Raw genomic sequence first — 26,427 nt, 5'->3', positions numbered from 1 at the left:
GTGTATGCAGGAGAGCAGACAGCAGCTGTCGAACTACAAGGCTCAGCATCCTCCTTCCAGGACTGTATGCAGGATTTCTTCGCCCCCAAACAAAAAAAAATGACATGGGCTTCGCCATATTTTTGTATGCTAGCCGGGTACAGCAGACAGGTATGGGCTGCCCCCAACCCCCAGCTGCCTATTTGTACCCGGCTGGGAACCAAAAATATAGGGAAGCCCTTTTTTTATTTCATGAATTTCATGAAATAATTTAAAAAAAAAAAAAATGACGTGGGCTTCGCCTTATTTTTGTGTCTAGACAGGTACAACTAGGCAGCTGGGGATTGGAATCCGCAATGCAGGGTGCCCATGCTTTCTGGGCACCCCGCTGCGAATTGCCATCCGCAGCCACCCCAGAAAATGGCGCTTTCATAGAAGCGCCATCTTCTGGTGCTGTATCCAACTCATCCAGCTGCCCTGATGCCGGGTGGCTCGCTGGGTAATAATGGGGTTAAGGCTAGCTGTGTATTATCAGCTGGCCCTAAGCCCAAAATTCATGGTGTCATGCCAATATTAGACATGGCCACCATGAATTTCTAGTAAAGATAAAAAAAAAAACCACAACACACAGAAAAATATTTTTATTAGAAATAAAACACAACACAATTAGTGACTCCATCTTTATTGAAATAAAGAACCCCCCTCCGCAGTAATCCTGGGTCAAGGGTCCCATGCCATCCAATCCGGATCCAATATCATCTGATCAGTTTGCTGGAAGGCAAAGCGATCAGATGATGTGTCAGGTTTAAGGCCTGAATCACATGAGACAGCAGTTGATTGTATAAACGGCTTTTATACAATCAGCTGATGCATCAGTGCAAAAAAAAAACCAAAGACAAAAAAACACTTCTGTGCAGCATCGGACAGGCTACCGGAGGAATCTCCAGTAATTTCAGGCCTGGATTCAGGTACCTGCACTGCACTCCGGAGCTCTCACCTGAGCTCTGGTGTGCAGCCTGGACTTTACAGCGAGCGCCGAGTGACTGATCCCCCGGCACTTGCGATTCAGTTCATGACAGCTGCAGACATCCTGGGCTAATCTCCGGTGCTCTCACCTGAACTCCGGAGCTCACCCCGGCCTGTCTGCAGCTGTCATGAACTGACTGCAAGCGCCGGGGAATCAGCCACTCGGCGGTAAAATCCGGCATCACCGCGAGACTTACGATCAGCTGATGCGTCAGGTGACCGCATCAGGTGATCACCGCCAGGTCCTCACGGCCAGGTCATGCAGCTATCGGACGTGCCTGGGAGCCGGCACACAGCCGGAGTGGGGGTGGCGGGACCGGGAGAGGAGCTGGGAGCGGACATGGAGTCTGCAGACAGGTGAGTATGACATTTTTCTACTGTTCACTTTTGATTTAGCAGCCGCTTCCACCTCCTGCACGGGAGCGGACATGGCACCAGGCGGGAAATGGAAGCAGTGGTGGCGGTACCGGGAGGATTCACGCTTCTGTGTTTACTGACAGAAGGAATCCTCTTCCTGTACATGTCACTTTACTACCCACCCCTTGCGTTTATAGCTGCGTTTTTAGTAATAAAAACGCACTAAAACGCAGCTATATTTGCAATTTGCTGTTTTCATTGCGTTTTTGAACATTTAATTGAATTCAATGGGGGAAAACGCAGTGAAAAACGCAAAAATAATTTGACATGCTGCGTTTTTGTGGGCACCACAATAACGCAGCTAAAAAAATGCAGTGTGCAGACAGCAAAAATGAAAACTCATAGACTTTTGCTGGGGAAGCAAAGTCATGCAGTTTTCTGAGCAAAAACACACCCGAAAAGCGCGCAAAAACGCCGCGAAAAACGCACTGTGTGAACTTACCCATATAGTGAAGATAAATAAAGATTAGGCAGTTCTGGCTGCTATGAATGAATGGAAAATAAATCCATAGATCCCAACTAGAGATGAGCATGACACACAGATGACGTCACACCAGTCCTGGATAATCAAAAGCCGCTCCAGGGAGTAAGAGAATTGAGGCCTCCTGTCTAGCCGCCAGGCAACAATACAAGACCAGAGTCCTGTGAATCATCAACTGATCACTAGTCCTAGCCGTCTTGGATACAGCAGACAGTCCTGGATTTGGCACTACATCCTACAGTGTGGGGCATCTGCTGAATGTCCCTCACTGCCACCACATCTCTGACATCTCAACCCACCATGGTAGAAGAAATGGCAAATGGGTGTTGCCTGGGGGTGTGGCCAACGGCGCAGTCAAAATATGACAAGGTGCTTTTTCTGGTCTTCATAAGCTGGGAGTTATGGAATTGTGACGCCTTAGCCTATCAGGTTTTCACAGGGTATTGTGCAATCTGCCCTCCTGTACAATATCCATCTCCTCCTTGGTTACGGGTCCCTGACCTTTGGTGTTGCCAAGAACAAGCGAATCAAAATGCTAGGAACACTCTGCACCACACCCACCAGACACACCAGTGGCTGACCTGAAGGGAATAGGGTCGCCCACTTGGGGGGTTGGTTAAGGAGAGGTCAGGAGTGTTAGGAGACAGTCAGTGTAGTGTTGGAGGTTAAAGCAAGAGGAGGTCAGGAGCTGGGCTCCTTGAGACTACTAGGTGGCAGACGTTGGTCTGGGCCTGGTAGGAGCTGGACCCCGGTCGCAGGTGAATCGTGACAAGGGGCAAGGACTGTCGAGGAGGACAGCCGGTGGCCTTGTGCCATCACCGGGCAGGGTCCAGGGCACGACGGGGTACGTGGACCATAGGTCAGGAAGGAGCTTCAGGCGTCACCTGTGAGTGAAAAGGGATGGTTTGTTTGGGGAGATGGTTCGTGACGCCACCCATGGGACGTGGTGATGATGGCACCACCGCTGCTGGTGACGGGGATCCCGGGAGAGATGGTAGGGAGCAGCTAGGATGTTGTCCCCTCCGTAGGTAGGGGGTTGGTGATCCCGGGGCCCGATGGTGTAACAGGGAGGCTGGATGGCTGGGGGTGCAGGGTTGCAGGGACAGCGCGGCACGGTGCCGGATGGCACTGGTGTACTCACTCAGACAATCAATGACAGAGTCTCTGGTAAACCAAATGGCCGGATGGACGGGTGCAGTGTTGTTGTGCTCTCCCCGGACGGCTAATGGTGGCTGTCTTTCCCTGCACCTATTAGAATGTTCTGACTCCTGTGGTTGCCCACCGGTAGTCCGCTCCCCAGTGTATAGGTACCGGAGGAGCCCGTTTTGCCCGCAGGCACTGGCCCTTGGATCTCTAGCCTATGGCGGTGGCTGTATATCCTCACAGTGTGGACTGTTGCCTTCTGTCGGGTCTTGGTTGTTGGGAAACCCCTGGGGTTCCAGTCACAATCGGATTTGACCGTTGTCGGACGCTCCAAGCCTAGTCGGAGTCCGATGGCCCTGCCTGTGTGCTTAGCTTCACTCCACTCCCCGGTTCGGTACCGGCGGGCCGCCGCCCGACCCCCGGTCCTATGGTTTTGCAGAGCTCCACTAACTCCTGCAGACGGCCACCACCGTCTGCCATCCTTGCTGCTTGTGTCTGGGCCCCTACCCTACCGACAGTTTTCTGACCTTTCACTTCCAACTCTCCAACTAAAAACTCCAACTAAACTGTCTCTTTTCCCGCCTCCAGACCTGTGAACTCCTCGGTGGGTGGGGCCAACAGCCTGGCTCCGCCCCACCTGGTGTGGACATCAGGCCCTGGAGGGAGGCAACAAGGGTTTTTGGTTGATTGTTGTAACTGCCTAGGGTGGGGGTGTGTATGTTGGTAAGTATGTGACTACCTGGCTAGTCCAGGGTGTCACATTTACCATACGGAAAAAAAGCCCAAAACATAATATTTTACCAGTTTGGAAGATTTAAACATTTATATACAGGTTTTTTTTAAAAAAACAAACCCCAAATTCTACACACTAAAGGGGGCTTTACACGGTAGCGATATCGCTAGCAATTTGTAGCGATAGCGAGCGTGTAAGTACCCGCCCCCGTCGCGCATGCGATTGTTTGTGATCGCTGCCGTAGCAAACATTATCGCTACAGCAGCGTCACACATACTTACCTGGTCGGCGGCGTTGCTGTGACTGCCGAACAATCCCTCCTTCAAGGGGGAGGGACGTTCGGCATCACAGCGACGTCACAGCAACGTCACTAAGCGTCCGGCCAATCAAAGCGGAGGGGCGGAGATGAGCAGGACGTAACATCCCGCCCACCTCCTTCCTTCCGCATTGTGGCCGGCGGCAGGTAAGGAGACGTTCCTCGCTCCTGCGGTGCCACACATGTGTGCTGCCGCATGAGCGATGAACCACCTGGATAAACAACCCTTACCAATTTTTGAGTTTAGGACGACCTCTCCATGGTGAATGATTTTCACCATTTTTGAGGTCGCTTAAGATCGCTGGTCAGTGTCACACGCTGCGATATCGTTAATGACGCCGGATGTGAGTCACTAACAACTTGACCCTGACGACCAAACATTAACGATATCGTAGCGTGTAAAGCCCCCTTTAGGGTCTTGAACAGGCAATCATTTGATGACTAATACAACATACAATAATAGTGGCATCTAAGGGGTTAAACTACCATCACAGCAGTTGTAGATGATTGTTAGTTGTATAAGGCCAGGGCCACATAACCGTTTTTCTCAAAATCACATGTCAATTGTTTTTGCCATTTGGGTTTTGCCCTGCAAAGCTGAGTTTTTGACCAAAGTTCTGCAACAAAAAGGCTGCAGTTTGAACTGCATAGTGCGGACAAGAAACCCAAATTCCCATAGACTTTGCTTGAAAAGCAGAACACAACCATTTTGGCATTAAACGCTGCAGTTGAAAAAGCAGCAAAAAAGCAACGTGCGGACATAGCCTGAGAGGAGGCTTTTAACCATTTTTTTCCTGAACTCTTTTTTTAAAAAAGATCCGGTGGGAAAAAAAAATTATATGTCACTTCTTTTAAGCAGATTTTGATGTAACTTGATCCAACTGAGTATTATGAAATAAAACTCTTCAAAAACTGTAGAAAACTGCTTCAGGAAAAGAAAAACTGTAACAACATGAGATGCTTTGAAGGTTTGTGAACAGGACATCTCTTTTTAAGGCCTCTTTCACATGTCAGTGATTCTGGTACGTATGTGACAGTTTTTTTACGTACCAGAATCACGGACATACGCAGACCCACTAAAATCAATGGGTCTGTGCACACATCAGTGATTTTTCACTGACCATGTCTCTGTGCGGTGTACACGCGTGTTCGTGATTTCCGCATGGAGACATGTTCATTTTTTTCTGGTATCACTGATGTCCATGCAATGGTGTGATCCGCGAAACACGTACCAGAAAGACACTGACATTGAAAATAAAAAGCTTTTTATACTCACCTTCTCCAGTGATGCTGTCTCCAACTGCTGCTCTCTGCTGCTTCCAAGCCGACTCATTATTCTCATGTATATGCACTGCACAGCCGACCCGGAAGTAGCTGCAGTGGTGACACCTCAGCGGCCGGACACAGCATCCAAGAGACTTCAGCACCATGGACAGCAGGAGTGGGGACAGGTGAGTTACTCTCCATGTGCTATCACGGATCACGGATAGCACATGAAGAACATGGAGGGACATATGCGTTTTTAGCACGTCAGTGAAAAACGTCTGTATTTTTCACTGATGTGTGAAACAGGCCTTAGGCAGATATCGAATGTAACACACCTGAAAAAATGCTCAAGAAATGTTAAAAGGAATCATCATATGCAGAGCAATGGGAAAACTAATTGATGTGCACAAGTTCCATCTTGAGTCAATTCTTTTACCCGTTTCAGGCTTTGAAAGTCATGAAGTGGCTAAAATAAGTGACTGGTCCATCTTTCTGGCGACTTCTACTCGTTAGCCACCACTATTTTATATTGTATATAGACTGTGCACACACTCAGTCTTTTTCATGTAGATTTCATCCCAAAAATATATTTACTCATTTTTAAAGTGCCTTTAATAAATGTTCAGGCCTCTGTTACTTCTGTGACCACTTCAGGGTTTGGAAACCTTGAAGCAGTAAAAAGAAGTAGCATGCTCACTTTTTGGGCAGCTTTCACTAGGAAGCCACTGACCACTTATCATTTGAAGAATAGAAAAATAAAAGTCCGGTGCTAAAAACATCAGCAAAAGTGTCAGCTTTTTTCTGAAGTGACTTTGCCTAAGATAACTTCAGCGGGTGTGTTGATATCTTTAAGATGCCGTATGCACATACCCTGAGGCTATGTGCACATGGAGTCTTTTTGTAGTTTTTGAAGCAAAAACTCCAAGTTTTCTAGCGGTTTTGCATTTTTAAGTGGATTTAAAGAGTTTCTGCTTAGTTTCCATTCAGTTTCTACTCCTAAAACCCCTCAGAAACTTAGTGTGCACCTAGCCACCGAGCAATACATCAAGAACAAGGTTTTTGGTTTTTTTTAAAGTTTTGAGATTTTGAGACGTTTATGGAGAATGTCTGCTTATCTTCAGTTCTAAAACCTCTGTTTTTCAAAAGTCTGTTTGCAGAAACCCGTAAAGGTATGGAAACACAACATCTTTTTCAGGTGTATTCCATATGGAATTCAACTGAAAGAACACTGCAAAACCACCGCAATAAGTGAATATAATGCACTGCAAAGTAGAAGCAACAGTTATAGGTGAAATTACAGAATAAAGGCGAGAACAGTGAAGCCGGCATAAAATTGACAGCAGTGAAGGCAACTTTGCCTAGGAAAACCTTGCCGGCTAAGCCCCGAGTCTTAGGGTACAGTTCCACTTGCGTTTTGTACGGGCGAGTGCAATCCGATAAAACATCGGATTGCTCTCACTCTAGTGCAAAACTATGGGGCAGTGTCCATCTGCGATTGATTTCTCCTGCCATAGCTGCATGCGGAATGAATCGCAGCATTCTGCTCACAGACCCCCATACAAGTCTATGGGAGCGTGTGAAACATCGCACTGCACTCTCATGTAATTCGAGTTCAGTGCAATATATGAAGAGACATGCAGCAGAGTAGATGGGAGAAAGTTCTCCCTCCCTCTACTTCGCAGCTGTGACACAATCGCAAGATCGTATCACAGTCGCATGATCCCCGGCGCATCACAAGCTGTGCGCAAGTGGAACCGTACCTTTAAAGACATTTTGTGCACATACCCCAGAACAAGAGACTTTCATAGAGCAGCTGCTTAAAAAACTAATTTTCTTTTAACTCCTCAAAAATGTACTGTGAAAGTATTAACCGAAATAAAAGCCAAACTTTGGGCATAATCTCCAAAAATACTAGACATAAACTGATCAAGAAGGGAGATTTATCTTAAAAATATAACACTTTATTGATATGAAAACATTAAAACACATGGCAAGAGGTTTTTGAGGGAAAAAAGCAAATCCAACAGTGTGGCTGTATATAAATAAATTGGCTACAAAGCTACAAAAAGCTGAGATAGTGACACATAGTAATAGAATCTATATATATGAACCGTCCTCTAAATAATAGTAGGTGGTTGCATGTAATGTATAACACCAATGTAATACCATTGGTTCCTAATTTATTACAAGGGATAAATAAAATATTAAATATGAATACAAGGAGTCACGGTATACACAGATTAATGCATAGTGCATATAGTAAAAGGTAATGATCGTTAAATACAATGTGGAGGCGTATAAAAAGATGTATCAAGAGCAACTAAATAGTAATGAATGAGATGTATATAAGGTGTATATACACCAATAATATCAGGCACAATATTAATACTATCTATTTACATAAAGAGATTACAATAAATTATACCAAGTTGTCAGCAATCAGAAGAGCACAATATGTAACTAAAATTATCATGTGCAGAGCTGCTGACAAATCAATAAGTAAATAAAGTGCTCAGTCTGTGCCTTGAGAGATAAAGTATATAGGTGTAATGTCAGACTATAACCCTCTGAGGCCTAAAACACACTTCCGCATAAAAAACGTCCGTGTGACACGGTCCGTTTTTCGGGTCCGTGTTCCCTTTTTTTGGGGCGTTTCTCCGGTACGTATGGCATCCGTGTGATGGCATATGCGAGCCGTGTGTACGTGTAAAATGTCCATGTTTGTGTGTAAAATGCCCGTGTATTTGTACGTGGAATGTCCGTGTGGAATGTCCGTTTGTGTGTTGCACAATGTCGTTGATACATGTCGGCTGACAGCAGACAGAGTTGCGCGATGAGAATAAACTCGGGTGGCTCTGTCTGTGTGCCGCGTACTGATTAGCGGTCACCTGTGAAGGATTCACCAGTGACCGCTAATCCCCCCAAGTGACTGAAGTGAGCAGCCCTCTCTCATACTTACCGCTCCCCGATCACCAGCATGGCGAGGAACAGCTGTGCAGAGAATACTGAGGTGAGTAGCGCGATCAGCTGAGCTGTCACTGAGATTACTCGCGGCCAACGCTGAATACAGCTGATCGCGCTATTCCCTTCATTAGCTGCGTGGAGCTGACAGGAGCAGCGGTGTCTTCTGCAGCTCTGGTCACCTTCATGCAGCAGAGCTGGAAGCGACGCTGGACCATCCTGGAGTACGCCGGACATGGAGGGCTTTTTCGGGCTTATTAAATTGGTGAACAAGGCAATTTGTTAGTGTTTTTTTTTCTAATAAAGGATTGTTCGGGTGTGTGTGTTTATTTACTGTAATTTACAGATTAATCATGGAAGGTATCTCGGGGAGACGCCTGACATGATTAATCTAGGACTTTTTGGCAGCTATGGGCTGCCAAAAACTCCTTATTACCCCAATTTGCCAACGCACCAGGGCAAATCGGGAAGAGCTGGGTACAGTCCCAGAACTGTCGCATATAATGTATGCGGCAATTCTGGGCGGCTGCTGACTGATATTGTTAGGCTGGGGGGCTCCCCATAACGTGGGGCTCCCCATCCTGAGAATACCAGCCCTCAGCCGTATGGCTTTATCTGGCTGGTATTAAAATTGGGGGGGACCGCACGCCGGTTTTTTAAATTATTTATTTATTTATTTTACTGCACAGTATAGACACGCCCACCGGTTGCTGTGACTGGGTGCAGTGAGACACCTGTCACTCAGCGTGGGGGGCATGTCTGACTGCAACCAATCACAGGCGTCTGTGGGTGGGGAAAGCAGGGAATACGAGATTGATTAATGAGCGGACGGCATATTCAAAGTAATTGTTGCCGCGTATTCTCTGCACAGCTGTTCCTCACCGCGCTGGTGATCGGGGAGCGGTATGAGCCGGGGGAAGAAAAAAAACGAGCGCCAATGTAAGTATGACTGAGAACCGCAGAAAAAAAAAGGTAAGTATAATTTAATTTAAAAAAACAAAAGAAAAGATCGCTAGTGTAAAAACGCACATGCATGACATACTCCGTGTGCGGTACGTGCAGGCACGGACCCATAGACTAAAGCGGGTCCGTGCCTGCGTGCTGCCGGCCAAAAACGGACATATCGTCCGTGTAGAAAAGCGCACACACGTACTTACCACACGGTCACACGTTCCGTGTGATTTTACGTGTGTGTGCCATCTACCATTGAATAACATGGGTCTCCGTGTGTACGTGTCTCCGGTACGTGCAAATACGTACCGCACACGTACAAATTAAATGGATGTGTGTTGCGGGTCTTAATGAGGTAAGTGAGTACTGTTTAAGGTATAAAATGAGAGCCATGGAAACAGGAGCCCTTGAAGAAGTTCCTTAAGAAGAAGCCAATGCGAAACATGCGTCTGGAGGATCCCATATGCATCTAACTGTTGTATATTTTTTTTTACTATATCTTTGTTTCTGCAGGGCTGTCATTTCGTTTTGAAACAGTATTCACGTCCCTCATTAAGAGGGTTATAATTTGACAATACCGTTGTATACTAATTTCATTGTGAAATTAGCTTAGCTGTATCTATCTCAGGTGAAAAAATTATTGAGCACGTTACCAATTTTCTAAGTAAATTTATTTCTAACGCGGCTATTGTTGGCATTAGAGTCTCACCAGATGTCAGTAACAGTTCATCCAATCCACACAGGCAAAGAAATCAAACCATAGATGTCCATAAATTAAGTTATGTGCAATAATGAGAAATGATATAGGGAAAAAGGATTCAACATTTGAAGAAAGAGAGATGCAAAAAGCCATGGAAAGTCATGACACCAGCTGAAATCTATTAGTAATTGGAAAGCAAACCTGACACTTAATGAAAAATAATATCAGCTGATTCAACTGATGGCATATAAAAAGATGTCTCATTACCAAGATGCCACACAAGAAACATCTCACGATAGGTAAAATCAGTCAGCTGTCTCAGGGTTTTTAAAACATATTGTTGCAAAACATACTGATTGCATTGGTTACATAAAAATTTCTAAACTACTGAGGCTCCAGTGAGCATTCCTGGGGCCATAATCCAGAAGTGGAAAGAACATAATTTCACAAAAAAAGGCTACAACCATACAACCATGTGCCTTTCACATGATTTCAGAGGAGTGAAGAGAATTATCAGAAGAGTTGTGCAAGAGCCAAGAACTACCTCTGGAGAGCTACCGAAAGATCTGAAATAGCAGAAAACAATAAGTTATGCACTCACCCTCTGTGGCCTGTATACATGCTAACCAGGCAAAACTCCACTGCTGAACAAAAAGCATGGTCAAGTGGGTTTAAAGTTTGCTCAACAACATTTAGACAAGTCTGGGAACTACTGGGAGAATATAGTCTGGCCAGATGAGACCAAAATTGATCTCTTTGGATGCCATAATACACACCATGTTTGGAGACCAAAGAGCACTGCATATCACCCCAAAAACACGATCCCAATAGTGAAAGTTGGAGGTGGGAACACGGTGTGGGGCTGTTTTTCTGCATATGGCACTGTGAAACTTCATCTGATTGAAGGAAGGAATAATGGACAAATGTACCGAGACATTCTTCATAAAAATCTGTTTCCAACTACCAGGATGATGAAGATAAAATGAAGGTGGACATTTTAGCTAGACAATGATCCAAAGGAAACTCTCACTTGGTTTCACAGAAAATAAAGCTGTTAGAATGGCTCTGCCAATCACCTGACCTGAACCCACTAGAAATTTTATGGAAGGAACTAAAGCTCAGAGTACCTAAAAAGATTTTCAGGATTTAAAAAGTGTTTCTGTGGACGAATGGACCAAAATCACATCTGAGCAATGCAGGAGACTAGTTTCTCCGTACAAGGGGCATTTTGAAGGTGTCATCACCAAGAAAGACTTTTGTATGCTTAAGTATTAAATACATTTCAGTAAGAATGGCCAATAGTTTTTCCCTGTTTTATTTCTCATTATTACACATCACTAAATTTATGGACATTGTGGTGTGATTTCTTTGCCTGTCTGGATTGGATACTGACATATTTTCTTAGAGCATTAGTGATTTGTTTAATACTTATTTCACCTGCTGAATATCTATTGTCAAGTGATTTTTCTAGAAATATATAACTATAAAAATATAATATTTCTATAATATATAATTGCTACAGTTGTCGCGGGCGGAGGAGGGGACGCCGCGCTCTCCCTTCTGCTCGGGTCCGGCTGGCACTGCGGCCTGCTGCTGCCGCTGCTCGGTGGCTCGAGCGATGGGCCGGATCCCGGGGACTCGAGCGGCGCTCCTCGCCCGTGAGTGAAAAGGGGGTTGTTTGGGTGTGGGGATTGTTTATTGTCCGTGACGCCACCCACGGTTGTGGTGATTTGTTAGCACCACCGCTGCTCTGTATGGGGATCCCGGGAAGGATGGTATGGAGCAGCCAGTTGTTGTGTTGCCCCTCCGTGGGTAGGGGTTGGTGATCCCGGGGCCCAGTGATGAGTTGGGATATGCAGGGCTTGGTGGGCGCAGGGACGCGGGGGCAGCGCTGTGCCTTGCGGCACTGTGGTACTCACTCAGCCTGAGACGATGACACAGTTCTCGGTAAAACACACGGCTGGAAAGACAGTTCCCACAGACGGCTGCACTTGCTTTCCCCAGTAGGTGACGGTGATGTCCCTTTTCCTGCACCTAATGTTCCTGTGTTGGTAGCGATGGGTTCCCACCGGTAACCCGCTCCCCGGCTTGGATATGGGCCGGAGGAGCCCTACTTTGCCCGCAGGCGCTGGCCCTGAGAAACTGGTGCCCTGGCGGTGGCGGTGTCTCTCCTCATTGGTTGGACTGTTGCCTTCAATCGGGACTTGGTTGTTTGGAGACAGACGTCCCCTTCACTGACAGATTTGGGCAAATTTACGGCGACTCCTAGCCTTGCCGGGGTCCGAGAGGCCCCTGCCCTGGTGCTGACTGTTCTTCGTATACTGCTCCAGACCGCCGGGCCACTACCCGTCCGCGGTCCTTCCAGCAACCTCCGAGCAGTCCCCCTCCAGACCGTCACCGCCGTCTGCTGACCTTGCTGACACTGTCCTGGCACACAGCCGGACCAACTTCAGGCTTTCTTACTGACACTTTCACTCTTTTCTTCTGCTCCTCTACTACTTCACTTTCACTTCACTCCTAAACTCATTCTGTTTTCTTAGCTCCTCACTCCAGCTCTGCCTGAGCTAAACCCTGTTCTTTCCACTTCTCCCTCCAAACTCTAACTCTCTTCTTCTCACTTTCGCTTCCCTCACTTCACTGCCTGGTTTCTCCCGCCTCCAGGGCTGTGAACTCCTCGGTGGGCGGAGCCAACCGCCTGGTCCACCCCCTGGTGTGAACATCAGCCCCTGGAGGAAGGCAACAAGGATTTTGGTAGCCTTGGTGTTCCTAACTGGGGTGTAGGGTGTGGTGGTGTGATGACCTGTGACCCCTGGCTTGCCCAGGGCGTCACACAATTCACTAATAAAAACTTCAGAAAAGTACAGTACTTTTATTTTTTTTATTTACCAGTAAATGTCTTTGTGATTAATCTATACATGTACACTGTGAGATAAGATTCCTATAGTTAATTGCTGCTTTTCTCTTTTGATAGGAGAAAAATGGAAATCACATAATTTATACCAATGGGCCAAAAGGAACATCCAAAGAGGAAACAGACATGAAAAGTCGTGTGACCGTGAACAAGAATATGCAGCTTGTGATTGAAAACACTAAATTAATGGATGAAAAACTATTTATATGTCGGATTGAGGACCAAAATGGCGCAGCCAAAGAAAGCAAAGTGCATCTCAAAGTCTTCAGTGAGTCATAAACACAGAAAAGTAATGCAATATACAGCAGTACTTGACAAACCAGACTAGTGATTCTATCCATACCATCGCTTAGAAGAGTCATTGTTAGCGGTGGCGTAACTAAAATCCGATGGGCCCCAATGCAAATTTTTGACCTGAGCCCCCACCTGCATGTTGGTCAGATGTATTGACCCATGTAATGTTCTAGATCCTATAAAGACATACATTTTCTCCCATCACAAAATGATGTCCCCCATCCTGACCCTTCTTAGTATAATGTATTCTGGGCCCTCATTGGTATAATGGGCTCATTCCTAGTATAATATCCCCCATCCTAGGCCAATTCCTGGTATAATGTCACTCATCTTGAGCCCCATCCTGGTATAATGTCCCTCTTCCTGGTGTAATATGTTTCCTATCCGTGCCTCCTTCCTGGTATAGTGTGTCCCCATCCTGGGCCCCGTCTAGTAATAATGGCCCTTAGAGAAAGCCGACACTCATAGGCAAAACGCGTCAGGACCTAGCCTCTGTGCTAGTTTGGGACAGCCAGCATAATGGAGATAGAGTATACTGTATGTTAGCTTAGGAATTAAAATTATATCCCCTTCCTCTGTCTCTATTGCAATACCAATCGATACAGTGGTATCTCCACAACCACATAGAATGGCGCACTCCGGGAAATGCTTACTCAAGCAACTGTCACCAGTGCTCAGGCCGGTGAGAAATGAGAGCCTGAGCACCTCTACACTTAGTGACAAGCGCTGTCATACATTGCCACATGTGTTACAGTTAAATACAGCAGCATCTACACAACCTCGTGGAACGCTGCAATCAGTAAGCCGCTGGCTCCAGCATCTTTCAATAGTGTTCTGGCTGACAGTCATACTAACCCTGAACGCGTTGCGGTATAGTACCGTAGCAAGTGCAACTTTATCACCACTGTTTTACATTGAATATAAACTACTAGGTTCTAATATCTATCAGTGCTCAGATAGGATTGAATGAATCAGAGCGCTATGGCTATACTATTACTAATATAGACTTCTAAGCCAGTATTAAGCCCTCACCTCATGGACTTAATCACGTAACATATATATATATATATATATATATATATATATACACACACACATATATACAGTACAGACCAAACGTTTGGACACACCTTCTCATTTCTAGAGCAACTATTAAAAGGAGACTTTGTGCAGCAGGCCTTCATGGTAAAATAGCTGCTAGGAAACCACTGCTAAGGACAGGCAACAAGCAGAAGAGACTTGTTTAGGCTAAAGAACACAAGGAATGGACATTAGACCAGTGGAAATCTGTGCTTTGGTCTGATGAGTCCAAATTTGAGATCTTTGGATCCAACCACCGTGTCTTTGTAGAAAAGGTGAATGGATGGACTCTATATGCCTGGTTCCCACCGTGAAGCATGGAGGAGGAGGTGTGTTGGTGTGGGGGTGCTTTGCTGGTGACACTGTTGGGGATTTATTAAAAATTGAAGGCATACTGAACAAGCATGGCTACCACAGCATCTTGCAGCGGCGTGCTATTCCATCCGGTTTGCGTTTAGTTGGACCATAATTTATTTTTCAACAGGACATTGACCCCAAACACACCTCCAGGCTGTGTAAGGGCTATTTGACTAAGAAGAAGAGTGATGGAGTGCTACGCCAGATGACCTGGTCTCCACAGTCACCAGACCTAAACCCAATTGAGATGGTTTGGGGTGAGCTGGACCGCAGAGTAAAGCCAAAAGGGCCAACAAGTGCTAAGCATCTCTGGGAACTCCTTCAAGACAGTTGGAAGACCATTTCCGGTGACTACCTCTTGAAGTTCATCAAGAGAATGCCAAGAGTGTGCAAAGTAGTAATGAAAGCAGTGTATACTTTGAAGAACCTAGAACAGAAGACATATTTTCAGTTGTTTCACACTTTTTTAAGTATTTCATCCCACATATTTTAATTCATAGTTTTGATGCCTTCAATGTGAATCTACAATTTTTAGAGTCATGAAAATAAAGAAAACTCTTTGAATGAGGAGGTGTGTCCAAACTTTTGGTCTGTACTGTATACACAAACAGACTGGCTATTCACATATAACTAAATAGAAGCCAACTAACTTTAAGGGACATTGGCTAGAATTTCATAAAGAAAGATAAAATTCATAATATCTTCTGTTCAAACATACTGAGACCTTTTTCTTAAATAAGTCCAGTGTCTATTAACACCTGATATAATTTTTAAGTTATAAGCCTAAGCAATGTAGTTTATTATTAAAGATTTTAATATACTGAATAAACGTTATTTTTTAATTCACATACTTTTCTCCCCCTCTTTCCCCTCCCCATTTGTGCCTCTTCCTTATATAATATCCCTCATCTTGGGCCTCTTCCTGGTATACATCCTCCTTCCTGATATAATGCTCTCTTTCCTGAGCTCCTTCCTGGTATAATGTTCCCCATCCTGGGCCCCTACCAGTAATAATGGCCCCCTTCCTGAAGCCCTTCTTTGTATAATGTTCCTTTCCTAGTATAATATCCTCCATCCTGAGTCCCTTCCTGGTATAATGTCCAGTATTCTGAGCCTCGTCCAGGCATAATGTCCTCAATGCTGGGGGCCTCTTTCTGGCAATAATGGTATGCTCTTCTCCAACACATTACAAAAAGAAAAAAAGAATTTCTCTTACTTCCCACAATGCACAGTGTCCTTTTCCTTAGCCAACACAGGAGCTGGCAGCTGACTTCAGCGTACCTGGCACATTGCATGATGTCACTGCAATAGACCGCTAGTAAAGGTTATGCCAACGTCAGTTTTTGGCCACTGATTGGCTGGCAGCGTGTATTGCAGTGCAAGAAGCTGGTGAGTTTCTTCCCACGTTACAATTTAGTTGAGTGTGTGTCTGAGGAAGCACATCAAGCTAAAATAGGTACTGGTGTTGGTGCATTGGCCCGGTCAGTCACACCCTTTTCAACTGAAATTGCTACACCCTTAATTGTTAGGCTACATTCACACATCTATGCGAAATATCCTACTTTTTATTGCCATGTCCATAATAATCTGATCTATCAAAATCTAAAATTAATTAACTCAATCAGTAAACTCTGTAAAGAGACAAAATTCAAAACACTAAAATTGTGTAATTTTTGGTTGTCACAATTTCTGCAAAAAAAATGCAGTAAGAAGTGATCAAAACGTCACATCTCTCCCAAAATGGTATCAATAAAAATGTTGTCAAGACCCTCAAAAATCAATTCATTATACAGCCCCATTGACAAAAAAATGAAAATGTTACAGGTCTCGGAAAATAGCAACAAAATCAAAAATTATTTTTTTATTATTCAAACCTCAGATTTCTTTTTCACCACTAAGATAAAGAAAGGGGAAATTTGATGGTAATGACCTGGTCAAACAGGCCAGATTATTTTTTATCAAATAATTTACGTTGAAAAACAATTCGAAAAAAACAATGTTAGAATTGCTTTTTTTTTTTCGCAATTTCGCCTCACTTGGATTTTTTGTTTTTCAATATCAAATGTGGTAAAATAAATGTTCTCTTTCAAGAAGCAAACAAAAAAAAACCCCAAAAAACAAGACCTTATATATCTACAGCATGTAGACAGAGAAAATAAAAAAGGTATTGTTCTAAGAAAGGGGAAGGAAAAAATCAAAATGGAGAAAAGACCTCAATCAAACTTGAGTGATTTTTTTGCATGTAAAAACACGGACTGTTTTTATCAGTTTTTTGGATCTGAATTTCATCAGTGTTTGGGCCATTTGTCAGTTTTTATCATCACTAGTTTTCACACCGGCTTTCACTGGAAGAATAATTAATAATAATAGTTATTGTGTTTATCGTCATTTTTACATGATATAATAGAGAAGGATCATCAAACTCATTTTTAGGAATAACATTATCTAGAATTCGATTGTATGCAGCCCCATTACGATGTCCCTTGAAGCAAATAAGGGGCTCAAACATTCACAATTTAACCATTATTATTTTTCTAGACCTTTTTATGGCACTGTGTATGAGCAGAGTCATCTGTCAGACTGTGAGATAATGAAGGCTGATAGAACACTCCTGAAAAGATGAAGCTAAATTAATAAACCCATAAAATCCCATTCATGCCAATGCAATATAATCAGCCAAGACAAAGCATAAACTGCAATAATCAGCTTACACATCAGCTTGAGGAGAAAGACCAAGATGATTAAAACTTCCAGTAGGGTACAGTGCCCTCCATGTCACTGCGGATGTATCAGACTGTGTAGTGAATTGTAGGTAAATCTTACTATCCAGGCCATTGTTTTGCAGCACAGTAATGAACGTCCTACTCCTAACTGGTCCATTGTGTTTCATACCTTGCCCCATGTTTGCCTCAGACGTGGTACTTTAATTTGTAGAATCTGATATTTCGCATGTTTTATGTTAAGGCTCCATAAACGTTAGATTGAAGTCAGATAAAGCCACTGAAATCAGTGGGATCGGCCGACAATCTAAAACAGTAGTAGAATTAAGGAAGTATTCCTCCTATAACAGCCACATGCTGTTTAATGGTTAAAAAAGGGGTAAACAATGGCGCTACAGATGAAGTGAAGACAATCAGAAAATGAAAAAACAGATTTATCCAGGATAAAAGAGGCTACGCGTTTCAGCACTGGATCAGTGCCTTCCTCAGGCCATATTACAGTAACAATATACAAGCAAAGACAGGAAAATGAAATGACATCATGGGTCAAAAGTTACGACCCCACCAAAAATATACCAATATAAATAAATACTTGTAAAAAAAAAACCTTTTAGGTTGGATAAGAACCCATGATCCTAACTCAAGGCAATAGGGATTTTACTCCTAGTGCCACTAAACCAAAGCTTAAAATGAGTGTCATGACAATTAAGTCCATCCATCCGTACAAAAGTCAAGAGGTGGATGTTCAGGCAAAATATTGGAGTCAACAAGTCAGCTAATCATAAGCTCTATCACTTCTGGCACAAGAAACATGGCAGTGGAGGTGGCTCAAATGCTTCATAATAGTGAGTAGTGATGGGTGGACCCGGACTGTAAAAGTCCGGATCCACGCGGTTTCAAAAGTACCCGAGTGCCGGGTCTGGAATTTTCAGGGAATTCCTGCTTATGATCCGGATTCGGCACTCTGGAAATTAAAAAAAGAGGAAATATAAAGAAAATAAAAATGAAGCAAGCGTTTCATACTTACTTCTTCCGGAGCTGTTCATTATTACTCATCCATATGCACTTCTTTCTTGCCCACTGACAGTCCTGGCATCTGTGATTGGTTGGCGTCAGATGCGCCCCCAGCTTGTGTGACAGCGCCTGACTGAAACCAATCAAAGACGGTGTCTGTGGGTCACTATCGTGGTGTAAAAATAAATAAATAAATAAAACAATTGGCGTAGGGTCGCCCCATATTATTATACCCAGGACAGATAAAGCATATGGCTACAGGCTGCAGCCCCCAGATGTGCACTTATCTCGGGTGTGTATCAAAATAAGAGGAACCAAATGTGGCTTTTTTTTTTTAATTATTTAAATGAATAATTTAAAAAAACAGCGTGCAGTCCCCCCAATTTTAATACCCAACCATGATAAAGCCCGACAGCTGGGGGCTGGTATTCTCAGGCTGGGAAGAATGTAGCCAAACCCCTCAATAATGATGGAGGCTTTACAGGTAAAAGGTGGAGCAATCACTCACACGCTACCAAACATGGAGGGGGTGATGCTAGATGATAAAATTGCACACTAGTGGCATGTATAGGGCGCTGTTCTCACTTGTATGTGTACGGTGTACGGCTAGCAACCTATTAGTGACTCCCATACTATTCGATCAGGCGGGTTGTCCGGACACTACCTAAGTGCACCATACAGGGCAGGGGCTCCAATATACACGGCCTGTATTCAGGGTCTTGGCTGCATCCTGTATAAAAGTGTGCAAAAAAATACCTCATATATATTTGACATATATTTTTTTGCACACTTTTTTGCCCAAAGGTCCCATCTACTGGTGTGGGAGAACTGGTTGCTATGTGTCTGTGCGTACACACCTCGTTCTGGCCCTTAGGATTACCTAACCCGGACTCTGTGAGGTTGGTGAGGTATGTGTAGTTCCCCTCACCGGCAGGTTTAGCAGGTAGTTAAACTGGAGTCTGCTCTAGGGACCTGTACCCCGTGCGTGCCTAGTCACCAGGAACACCCCACTGTTTCTCCAGGTGACCGTTCTCCCCCGCTAACGGTTACTACCCCCGTGCAGGGTCTGACTAGTGGCAGCACGCGTATCCACCTCGCGACCGTCGCTCACCACCACCAGACTGGCTCTCTTCCTCCTCAGAACTCGACTCTCCTCCCTTCCTGACAACCTCTGCACTCTAGCTCCCAGCCTCTCCGCTCCACCCCTTGACAAGATTTGAAGGCCAGCCCCCTCCGGAGACTGCCCAAGGGTCCCATCTACTGGTGTGGGAGAACTGGTTGCTATGTGTCTGTGCGTACACACCTCGTTCTGGCCCTTAGGATTACCTGAAGTACTGTCCCAGCATGGGTGCAGTACTCAGTGGCGCCTGACCGGGTCAGGGGCGCCACATCTGCACTATGGAACATCCTGAATTTTTCTTTCATTTGGTAAAAACAAGAATTAGAATTTTTGCTGTTAAAAATCTATGAGAATGAAAAGTAGAAACATCAAGTACTTGATTGAATGGGGAAAAATGCTTTGTATGGTTAGCTTAAATGGGTAACTCCTTCTACCTATTACTGAAGCAGAAATTAAATAGACAGATCGCTTTTGGCCTTATGTTTATTTCATCTACAAAGATTCTAGATTTTCCTTACTTAGTTAGAATGGGCTTTGTTCAGAATTAGAAAGTACAGCAGCCATAATGGCCGCCTCTATTCTATTAGCTTCACAGAAACCTGGTAGAACCTACATTGTTCAAAAGTACAGTAATAACCAATATAGCTGCTATGCCTGCTTTTTTGACAAAATATCTGCTATAACAAATCAGAAAGAACCAACAAATCTGTAAAACTTTAACCAATGAAAATCCATTTTATGTAGTAACATGAGTATAAAACCCAATATCGTTTTATTACTGGGTTAAGTACTATCTACCTAACAATTTCCCAAAGACAGAGAATATCACCAGACTTTTGATAGTGTTGATTGGCCAAAGAATGGAGTTGACAACACTGATGTGAGACAAAGTTCCCTTAGCCAAAGGCAAAAATGACTTGTTGGCACTGAATGCAAGGGAGAACATACCTTGTTAGTAGAGGCTCCAAAGCAAAATCTCCAACAAGACCCCTAACTATCTTCGGTAATTAATAGTATTGGTCTTCTCATATGAGTCAGAAGAACCTTTTGGGCTACCTTAGGCTCCAGGGCTTTGATGCAACTGAAACCATTGCATCCTCTGTACACCTCTGTCCGCTCACTCTCTTTTTAGTGACACCCATCCCTTCCAAATATATCCCAAAAGGTAACATTTACAGAACAATGGTCCACACACAGCGTTTTAATTCCTCAGTGACCTAATGTAGAATTACAAAATGCGACTTCTCTGTAAATTTCTGATTGTGGTTCTTTCATAACACAGAGGCTCCTGATGAACCAGAAATCATGATGGAAGAAAATGGAATTCAAATAACAGATGAGCCCATTCAGGTAATACATTTTTTCTTATCCTGAACTGTTAATCCAGAAGAAGGCAAAACCATTCGGAGGTCTCTATGAGGCAGCAGATATCTTCCACTGACTATAATGGACAGTGGCGCTATTTGCACCATCTCCTCTGCTGTGCTCAGGGGATAGGTACCTGCCTCAATTCTCAGGATTTTGGGGGGATTAACTGTGGAAATATTATAAAAGTCTTATCCCACAAATTCTCTTTAAGTTTTTAATTTTTATTTCAAGTTTTATTTCCACTTTTGTGGATTTTTTCATGCATTTGCCCGAAACGTCATGTGAAATTCATGTGAAATATAAGCATTGAATGGAGTAAAATCCACAGTGAATATCTGCAGAAAGAAGTAACTCTGCTCTCCATCAGTCTTTATTGACATAGCTGCAGCAGTGAGGGTTAGCTGGCTCATGCCATGTACCTGAGCAAGACTGCTGAGCCCAGTGATTGGCTGCAGCGGTCACGTGATGTAGAGGTGATTTCACTGCTGCATTTGTAACATGCTGCAGAGTGTGCAAATGACACGCCTGTTTGTGACTCCCTATGTGTGGAGAGAGCGCAGGAAAAAAAGCGGGAGGATTTTCAGCAAGTTTGTGAAGAGCTTAGAGCTTAGTCATCTGTGCTTTACTTCTAGTACTTTTTAATTATGCAGAAGATTTGACCGGGAGATCAGGTCTGTTATTGTGCCACCCCTGCAGCGGTCGATCCGCGGGTGATTACTCGTGGCTCGAGGGTCTCCGGACCCGGGGACTAGGGGCCACACTCAAATCAAGAAGGGGCTATTTACAGGGGAGATATACAGTGCCTACAAGTAGTATTCAACCCCCTGCAGATTTAGCAGGTTTACACTTTCGGAATTAACTTGGCATTGTGACATTTGGACTGTAGATCAGCCTGGAAGTGTGAAATGCACTGCAGCAAAAAAGAATGTTATTTCTTTTTTATTTTTTTTTTTTAATTGAGAAAAGTTTATTCAGAGGGTCATTTATTATTCAACCCCTCAAACCACCAGAATTCTGTTTGGTTCCCCTAAAGTATTAAGAAGTATTTCAGGCACAAAGAACAATGAACTTCACATGTTTGGATTAATTATCTCTTTTTCCAGCCTTTTCTGACTAATTAAGACCCTCCCCAAACTTGTGAACAGCACTCATACATGGTCAACATGGGAAAGACAAAGGAGCATTTCAAGGCCATCAGAGACAAGATCGTGGAGGGTCACAAGGCTGGCAAGGGGTACAAAACCCTTTCCAAGGAGTTGGGCCTACCTGTCTCCACTGTTGGGAGCATCATCCGGAAGTGGAAGGCTTATGGAACTACTGTTAGCCTTCCACGGCCTGGACAGCCTTTGAAAGTTTCCTCCCGTGCCGAGGCCAGGCTTGTCCGAAGAGTCAAGGCTAACCCAAGGACAACAAGGAAGGAGCTCCGGGAAGATCTCATGGCAGTGGGGACATTGGTTTCAGTCAATACCATAAGTAACGTACTCCACCGCAATGGTCTCCGTTCCAGACGAGCCCGTAAGGTACCTTTACTTTCAAAGTGTCATGTCAAGGCTCGTCTACAGTTTGCTCATGATCACTTGGAGGACTCTGAGACAGACTGGTTCAAGGTTCTCTGGTCTGATGAGACCAAGATCGAGATCTTTGGTGCCAACCACACACGTGACGTTTGGAGACTGGATGGCACTGCATACGACCCCAAGAATACCATCCCTACAGTCAAGCATGGTGGTTGCAGCATCATGCTGTGGGGCTGTTTCTCAGCCAAGGGGCCTGGCCATCTGGTCCGCATCCATGGGAAGATGGATAGCACGGCCTACCTGGAGATTTTGGCCAACAACCTCCGCTCCTCCATCAAGGATCTTAAGATGGGTCGTCATTTCATCTTCCAACAAGACAACGACCCAAAGCACACAGCCAAGATAACCAAGGCCTGGTTCAAGAGGGAAAAAATCAAGGTGTTGCAGTGGCCTAGTCAGTCTCCTGACCTTAACCCAATTGAAAACTTGTGGAAGGAGCTCAAGATTAAAGTCCACATGAGACACCCAAAGAACCTAGATAACTTGGAGAAGATCTGCATGGAGGAGTGGGCCAAGATAACTCCAGAGACCTGTGCCGGCTTGATCAGGTCTTATAAAAGACGATTATTAGCTGTAATTGCAAACAAGGGTTATTCCACAAAATATTAAACCTAGGGGTTGAATAATAATTGACCCACACTTTTATGTTGAAAATTTATTAAAATTTAACTGAGCAACATAATTTGTTAGTTTGTAAGATTTATGCATCTGTTAATAAATCCTGCTCTTGTTTGAAGTTTGCAGGCTCTAACTTATTTGCATCTTATCAAACCTGCTAAATCTGCAGGGGGTTGAATACTACTTGTAGGCACTGTAGTTTGTGACGCCACCCGTGGTGTGCGGTAACGGAGAGTACCGCCACTGCCGATGGGAGTATCGGGGTTGATGGAATGGGGGCAGCTAGATGATGTTTTCCTCAACGGGTAGGGAAGGCCTCGGGACTCTGGATGGTGGGGTGCAGGGGGAGCGCAGGCTCGCTGGTATCAGGGGTTTATGAGGTACTCACTCAGAAGGAAAGCAGACACTGATGACGTAGTAAACCAAGTCTCTGGGTGCCGCTGCCCTCTTGGGGGAGCTCGTCCGGGTCCTGTCCCCTACAGCACTGCCTGGTGGTCTGTGGCCTGCCTCCGGGCACAGTATTTTAGAGTGTCCAGGTGGCCTGTCAACTTGGAGCTTTCCGGGCCCCGCCCCCTACTAAGAGTAGCAAAGGAGCTTGCTCTCAGGAGCTCACGCTTGGGATTTCAGTGGGCTGCTTTGCTTGGAAAGCCCTATCCTCCTCCTTGCGTTAGTGCTCCCGATCTCTGAGCTTCGTGGGAACAGTCCATATAGGCCCTGTCCTCCACAGGTTAATTGCCGGGTTGCTTGAAGCTTCTCCCAGACCTAGGGTCCATGTACCTCGACGTGCCTTTCGTCCCATTGAACTGCAGCTGCTGGCTATCCTCCAAGACTAGCCAGGCGCCCAGTCCCAATCTCCTGCAACTGGGTCTCCGACTCCTCTGGGTCCAGAGTAGACCATCGTCTGTGACCTAATCTGCTTCTCCCCTGGGAGCTCCAACTCCCAGCTGCCTCCAAGCTCATCACAGCTCGAGGGCTACCACTGTTCTGACATGTCACCTCCCACCTCCCTGCCTGACCCCTAGGTGGGCGGCCCTATTCCAGCTTAGCAGCCCACTGGTGTGCATGACAGGGTGTGGTGCGAGGTGTGAGTAGGATTTGTAGATGCTGGTGGAGGCAGTACTGCAAGATGGGAACCCAGAACCATGGGGGGTTGAGTCCTGCACTGGGAGATAAAGAGCGTGCAGTATATGTCCCACCCTCAAAAATCTGCTCTAATATATTATGGGGCGTGTTCTTTTTCTGCTGTTTGTTGCTGCTTGCTTATGACTGGGCTAAGTTATACAAGGGAAGGAAGTTCATGCCCCCAGTATGAAACCTCTGGTAACACCCACATGGACTTAATGAAATGTAGCACATTAGGTGCCAAATACTTTGATTGCTAATATCCCTGAAACTGAGAGGCAACAGAGAGGCAAAATTAAAGAATTAAAGAAAAAATGTTAAACAACACTTAATTCTGCTCTGTAGTTACATCCTGTATCCGTTTCAACATGGAACATTTGGTGAAAGATGCACTTTAACGGGTATATTCGGTACTTTAACAAAAAAAAGTGCCTAAGCAATAACAGGCAGGTAGTTATTACTTCCCTGTCTGTTGTACCTGGTGCCGTTCTTCGCTGGTGATCCAATGACTTTGTCATCAGAGCGGAGACTTCTTTTCTGCTCTGCTCTGTAGACAGGGCAGGATTGGCAACATTATGCTGATTGACAGTGGGCTCACTGGGGGCTGTCAATCAGCATGACGTTGGCTGTCCCTGAGCGGAGCGGATGATAAGCCAAAACTCTGTTGACGCAACGTCAGCGGAAGCACCTGAATCGCTGGCATGAACGGTCTATGAATGTTCTGTGTTGGCGAAGAACGGTGCCATCCACAAAAAGCAGGTAGGTAGCAACTACATTCCTGTCAGTGTTTGGGCACCCTTTAAGTGCTTTTTTTTTTTTTTTTACATATTTCTCTCTTTGCAGATTGGAACATGTGAAAGTAGTAATGGCTATCCTACACCCAATATTACCTGGTATAAGAATAGCACTGAATTGAAAAATGGAAAGTATGGTAAGTAAAAATAGCAATAAAAGAACACTAAAGTACCATATTAATTAGTACATTGTTTACTACTTATTGCATTCATTGTGCGATCAATAAAACAGTAGACCCCCCACCCCTTTAAAATGATTATCGAAATTACCATCAATTTTAAGATATTTTGCATGCAGAATGGAAAATTTGCACTTTAAAAGAAGTGTGTTAGCCCAAACTGACAGTTTAAAGTAAATACAGAGTAAGGAGAAAAGGACCAGTTTTGGCGGCAATGGTACAATGAAAGGAAAAGGAAATAGGATCCATCACTTCGTTTGGAGAGTTAAAATATTTAAGGCTTTATTGCAAACATCCTGAAAGATCCATAACAGACATACATGTCAAAGGTACAATAAATCTTATCTTAATGTCAATCACTTGCAGCTATGATTAGGAATATGACTATCTGTTCAAAACGCGTCGGCGGTAATGTCTATGTCTCTACTGCTTTTACAAGATTTTTGCAATAAAGGTTGAATCCTACCTCCTTCTCCTATCACAGTAAACATACAGGCTTATAAGGGATAGTCACTATAAATAGCATACCTTTACTTTTCAAGTTGATTCCTCCATTCTCCCTAAAATTAACTTGGCTCTGATATGCTACTTAGGATGTTCGGTGCACCCTTGGATTGGCCAAGGAGCTCAGTGCATCATTCATCCCACTCATTTTGCATTTGTCCACCTCAGTCTTTCTATCAATCAGGAGAGAGAGAGGTGGGCACATGCCAAAAAAGTGAGGGGAATGGTGCACTGAGCCACTACTGTGCCCCAACACCCTAACTAGCATTAATTTTCTGGAGAATGAGGGAGGCAACTGGAAAAGAAAATGTACTATTTGTATTGAGGCTTTAGTCTCTACATGGCTATATAGAGTGAACTGTAAACTGTACGTGATTTGATTCAGAGCCAGCAGGGAATCCAGAGCGTCCATGACACAAGGGACACAGGTTTACCTTTTTATGGGCGTAACTTGCAGTGATAAAGAAAAGCCTGGATGCCTGCCCTGAAGGGGCTCAAGGGAGGGCAACATGACTGAGGAGGGATGCTAGGCCTGAGGGATAGCAAGGGGTTAAGGTGTAGGGCATTTTGTGCGGGAAAAGTGGGAGGTGGAGTTATGAGGGCTGTAGGGCCGTGTAATTGGTCAGGGTGTAGTCAGTTATAGGGGAGTATATATAGGGCCTAATTATGAGGTGGGAGGCTCATTCAGTACCTGGAAGACGTCCGGAATTGTCCCGCCCACCCGCCCCTTTTCAAGATTTCTGGAGATCGACATGGAGAGACGAGGAGGATTGACCTTGTCGCAGCAGTCGGCGTA

At 44.6% G+C, this 26,427-nt stretch overlaps 1 protein-coding gene across 1 annotated transcript in view; it reads left to right on the top strand.

Annotated features, from left to right (window-relative positions):
- MCAM (melanoma cell adhesion molecule) overlaps positions 1-26,427 on the top strand; it is a 175,914-nt gene that overhangs the window by 112,438 nt on the left and 37,049 nt on the right. The window contains exons 3-5 of the mRNA XM_075329190.1: positions 12,945-13,152; positions 20,752-20,819; positions 24,998-25,085. Coding sequence (XP_075185305.1) covers positions 12,945-13,152; positions 20,752-20,819; positions 24,998-25,085 — 364 coding nt within the window. The remainder of the gene's footprint in view (positions 1-12,944; positions 13,153-20,751; positions 20,820-24,997; positions 25,086-26,427) is intronic.

The sequence above is a fragment of the Anomaloglossus baeobatrachus genome, chromosome 11 (assembly GCF_048569485.1).
Source record: "Anomaloglossus baeobatrachus isolate aAnoBae1 chromosome 11, aAnoBae1.hap1, whole genome shotgun sequence".
NCBI classification, from domain to species: Eukaryota; Metazoa; Chordata; class Amphibia; order Anura; family Aromobatidae; genus Anomaloglossus; species Anomaloglossus baeobatrachus.
This window is presented reverse-complemented; position numbering and strand designations above follow the sequence as displayed.